Source organism: Orycteropus afer, unplaced genomic scaffold (assembly GCF_000298275.1).
Source record: "Orycteropus afer afer isolate SDZICR_OR568_19922 unplaced genomic scaffold, OryAfe1.0 scaffold00002, whole genome shotgun sequence".
NCBI classification, from domain to species: domain Eukaryota; kingdom Metazoa; phylum Chordata; class Mammalia; order Tubulidentata; family Orycteropodidae; genus Orycteropus; species Orycteropus afer.
In genome coordinates this window covers 2,137,478-2,142,429 of record NW_006921589.1, presented here as the reverse complement: position 1 = coordinate 2,142,429, position 4,952 = coordinate 2,137,478, and the positions used below count along the sequence as shown (strand labels likewise).

Below are 4,952 nucleotides of genomic sequence, written 5' to 3'. Positions count from 1 at the left end.
TGGCTGGTGGGTTTGAACCACCAGCCGTCTGGTTAGCAGGCAAGTGTCTTAGCCACTATGCTACCAGAGCTCCCGTATATCAAGGTAGACACCAAAAATACACCTCTCTAGGAGTGTCATCCTCGAGGTTCCAAGTCCAAACCATCAACTGTGATATAATTATTTCATAAACACTATTTTTTTGCACTCTCATAAATCCATAAACATATTTGCATTTCTGAGTAGCATGTGGAAATGGTAGCATATACAAAAGTCATTATTACTATAACTTCCAAATAATGTTCAGGAGGTAGAGCATGGTATAGCAGAAAGAATATCAACTTTGAAGTCAGACAGAGCTGGTGTATTGCTGTTAGCTGTGGCCTTGAACTAGTTCCTTAAACTTCCTGTGCCTCAGTTTCCTAACTTGCAGCCTACAGATAAATCTGACATGTTAGTGCAGCCGTGAGGATTTAATATAACATATATAGATCTCTTTGCACCTAGTGGCAGAGAGTAAGTGGAAAAACTACAAGAAAAAAAAATTCTAAGTATTAGAAAAATAACATTCTGGCAATACTTTACTGGTTCTTAAAATTATTTTACCTTCATTACCTTATTTAATCCTCTCAATAACTCCTAAAAATGAGGTATTAGGAATTCAGTTATTCTGATAAAGAAACCAAGAAGCTGAGAGGCCAGCAGGAATTTGACACATCCAGGATTTGAATCCATGTTTTCTAGCTCCAGGTCCTGCTCCCCTCTTAAAGGATTAGGAATGATGAAGTCTAGTTTTGCCCTTTTCACACCAAGACCTACCTGCCTGGTTTTATGAAAAATGTTTACGGTCTTGACATCTTATTATCCTCCTCTGTAAATTGAATGTGTTGTACTAATAATATATTTCTCCAAACTTTTTCTGAAACTTGTTCTTCATTACAGCTTAGCTAAAGTAAAAGAAAGAAAGGATGACATAAAAGAGCTGAACAGAAGGTTTCAAAAGGCAGTAAAGTACTATAATGAAATGTGCAAAGACGTAAAGTTAGAACATCAGAAGGGAAGAATATGCTCCACATTTCTCAAGTGGAAAGAACTGAAGAAAAAAAATCAAGCCTCAAGTTGCAATATTCAAGCATTCTATGGTCAAGCTATTTAACAATGCAGGAAGCATCAAAAGAAGAAGAAGGAATACACAAAGTAACTGCACCAAAAAGAATTGGTTGACATTCAACCATTTTAGGTACTAGCATACGATCAAGATGGTACTTAGGAACAAAGCATTGAATTCATTGGTGGGAAACAAGGCTCCAGGAATTGATAGAATACCAATTGAGATGTTTCAACAAACACATGCAATGCTGGAAGCACTCACTTGTCTATGCAGATAAATTTGGTAGGGAGTTATCTGGCCAACAGACTAGAAGAGATCCACACATGTGCTCATTCCAAAGAAAGATGATCCAACAGAATGTAGAAATTATCAAACAATATCATTAATATCACATGCAAGTAAAATTTTGATGAAGATAATTTAAAAACAGTTGCTGCTGTGCATTGACAGGAAACAGCCAGAGATTCACACCAGACACAGAAGAGGACAGGACATGAGAGATATCATTGCTAATGTCAGAGGGATTCTGGTTGAAAGCAGAGAATAGCAAAAGATATTTACCTGGGTGTTATCGACCACATGGAAGCATTTGACTCTGTGGATCATAACAAATTATGGATAAAATTGCAAAGAATGGGAATATTAGAAAACTCAATTTTGCTCATGTGGAACCTGTTCATACACCATGAGGCACTTGTTCAAACAGAACAAGGAGATATTATGTGGTTTAAAATTAGGAAAATTGTGCATCAGGGTAGTATCCTTTCACCATACTTACTCAATTTGTCTTCTAAGCAAATAATCTGAGAAGCTGGACTATATGAAGAATAACAGGGTGTCAGGATTAGAGGAAGACTTATTAACAACCTGTGATATGCAGATGACACAATCTTGTTTGCTGAAAGTGAAGAGGACTTGAAGAACTTTCTGATGAAGATCAAACACTACATACATCCTTCAGCATGGATTACATCATAACACAAAGAAGACAAAGATTCTCACAACTGGACTATAGGCAACATCATGATAAATGGAGATAAGGCTGAAGGTGTCAAGCATTTCATTTTACTTGGATCCACAATCAATGCCCATGGAAGCAGTAGTCAAGAAATCAAACTATTACATTGGGCAAATCTGCTGCAAAAGGCCTTTTTAAAATGTTACAAAGCAGAGATGCCACCTTGAGAACTAAGGTGTACCTGACCCAAGCCATGGTATTCAGTGGCCTCATATGCATGTGAAAGCTAGACAATGAATAAGGAAGATCAAAGAAGAACTGGTGCATTTGAATTGTGTTGGCGAAGAATATTGAAAATACCATGAACTGCCAGAAGAATTGGACAATCTACTTCCGTAGTGATACCGCCTTGGAAACTCAAGGAGGGGTCGCTATGTGTTGGATCCAACTCAGTGGCAAGTACCAACAACAAGCCAGAAGAATGAACAAATCTGTCTTGGAAGAAGCACATCCAAAATGTTCCTAGAAGTGAAGATGGAGGACATCATATTTGGGAAAGTGGAGGTGCAGCAAGAAAGAAGACGACCTTCAATGAGATGGATTGGCACAGTGGTTACAACAATGGGTTCAAATATGGCAGAGGTTGTGAGCATGGTGCAGGAACAGGAAATGCTTCATTCTGTTGTACATAGGGTCGCTATGAGTTGGAACTGAGTTGAGGGTGGGTAGCATAGTGGCTAAAGCACTTGACTGCTAACCAGAAGGCTGGCGGTTCAAACCCACCAGCCACTCCTCGGAAGGAAGGTTGGGCAATCCTACTTCCGTAGTGAGACTGCCTCGGAAACCCAAGGAGGGGTCGCTATGAATTGGGGCCAACTCCGTGGCACATCACAACAACAACAACAGCAACAACAACCATCCTTTTCAGTTCTGCATGTATATTGAGAAGGAGCCCTGGATGTGCTGTGGTTAAATGCTCAGCCACTAACTGAAAGGTTGATGGTTCAAACTCACCCAGTGGCTCCACAGGAGAGAGACCTTGCAATGGGCTCCCATAAAGATTACAGCTTAGAAAGCTCTGTGGGGCAGGTCTACTCTGTCACAAGAGGTCACTATAAGTTGAGATCAACTGCGTGGCCCCTAACAAGCACAACATACACATCGAGAAGCAGTATAGTATAGTTCCTAAAGCCTTTGATATTGGAGCTGGACTTTTGGGGTCTTGGGTTCAAATCCTGACTGTCATTAATTGGCTCTGTGACTTTGTGAAAGGCATCAGATCTCTGTACATCTCGTTTCACTTTACAGGGTTAATAAATAGTGGTCCCTTTAGAGGGCTGTGGGAGAAATAAGTAAATTGACCTGTGTGAAGTACTTAGAATAGGATGTAGCATAAAGAGTATCCATCACACAACTGCTTGCTCTGATTATTATCGGTAGATTTACTTAACCAATTAATTGAAGCCTCTGTATTCTGGTCACGTAGACCCATCTCATTGCTGTGTCTTTTGAACAGACTCAACCCTTTGGCTCTGTTCCAAAGAAGAGTTACTGGTGGACATCACACCAAATGTACCTGGGGATAGGGCTTACCCGAATCTATGGATGTATATCCGTATGTAATCAGCAGTGGATGTTCTCTTGGTAACCCAATTCACTTGATGAATCAGCTTCTCTAAAGTTCTGAAACTAATCTGGATCTGAGTCAGTGTGATTTCAGAGTCCAAGGACTCTTGATTCTTGTCTAACTTACACATTTGCTGAAATATCCCAAAGTGCAGAAGTATAGAAAACTTTGCAGAAGAATCATTTAAGCATTTAAATGTCAGCATATGGTATACACTGAATGCCATTTTGGTAGGAAAAATGATTTAGTCTCTTAGTTCTAGTACACATTATTTACAAATAAAGCTCAAGTGTTTAAAGATGATTTTAAGAATGAAAGTTGCTTTATTAAAATCTTGAAAAATTTATCACATTCACATTAATTCACACTGAAAATTAATTACAATAATTATATTTAAGGATATTGGAACCAATAAGACAATGGAGTACATATGAAAATAATAGGTAGATATTTGACAAATTGCTTACACAAGTTAAAAAAAAAAGATCATATTTCCATAGTATGGACTCTTAGAATATATTAGAAAATTATTCACCCATAACATTGTTAAATACCATCACAGTGTTTATGAGTAAAGTTTGTTTCTAATTTCCATGCTTCTTTTCTCTTTTTTTGCTTTATAAGAATTAATTTATTGTCGGCATTTTTAAAGGAGATATAAGAATATTTGACATGCTTCTGGACAGCCCCTAGCACAGTGCAGAAAGTCTGCTTTCCTCCCATTTGTTCCGTTTTATTCACTCTTTCTTTTCTGCTAGGTGGCATGCATGCCGTGGTTTCACGGAGACAATACGATGCTTGAGATGATTGAGAAAAAGCGTTGCTTGTGCAAGGAAATAAAGGCTAGACAGAAAACGGAGAAGGGCCTTTGCAAACAGGACAGTATGCCCATCCTACCCAGCTGGAAGAAGAACGCGGGCGCGAAGAAGTGCAGCCCTCCGCCCTATTCGAAACAGCAAACGGTGTTCTGGGACACTGCCATCTGACTATGTGCAGGGCAGCCTGAACTCCACAAGACCGCTTACGTCATGCAGACGGCAAGATCGTCTCGGTCACGCGAGAATTAGCAGTGCCCTACCTTCTCCGTTGGCTCGGAATGCCAGAGCTGTCCTGGAAAACCCACGGGAGCTGTGCCTACTCATGGCAGATTCAAGAGAAATGTCTATTTCCTTGCAAGGAAGGCACGCATATTTATCCCGGATTATTTTGAATCCAGAAGATATTAAAATGTAAATATTTTACTAGTTTATGGGTGACATCTGAAATAATACACATTA

The 4,952-nt window shown here is 39.3% G+C and overlaps 1 protein-coding gene across 1 annotated transcript in view; it reads left to right on the top strand.

The window, feature by feature from the left end:
- Positions 1-4,661, top strand: part of NYAP2 (neuronal tyrosine-phosphorylated phosphoinositide-3-kinase adaptor 2) — a 367,433-nt gene extending 362,772 nt beyond the window's left edge. Inside the window, exon 6 of the mRNA XM_007955564.2 lies at positions 4,434-4,661. Coding sequence (XP_007953755.2) covers positions 4,434-4,661 — 228 coding nt within the window. The remainder of the gene's footprint in view (positions 1-4,433) is intronic.
- The last annotated feature ends 291 nt before the right edge of the window (positions 4,662-4,952 follow it).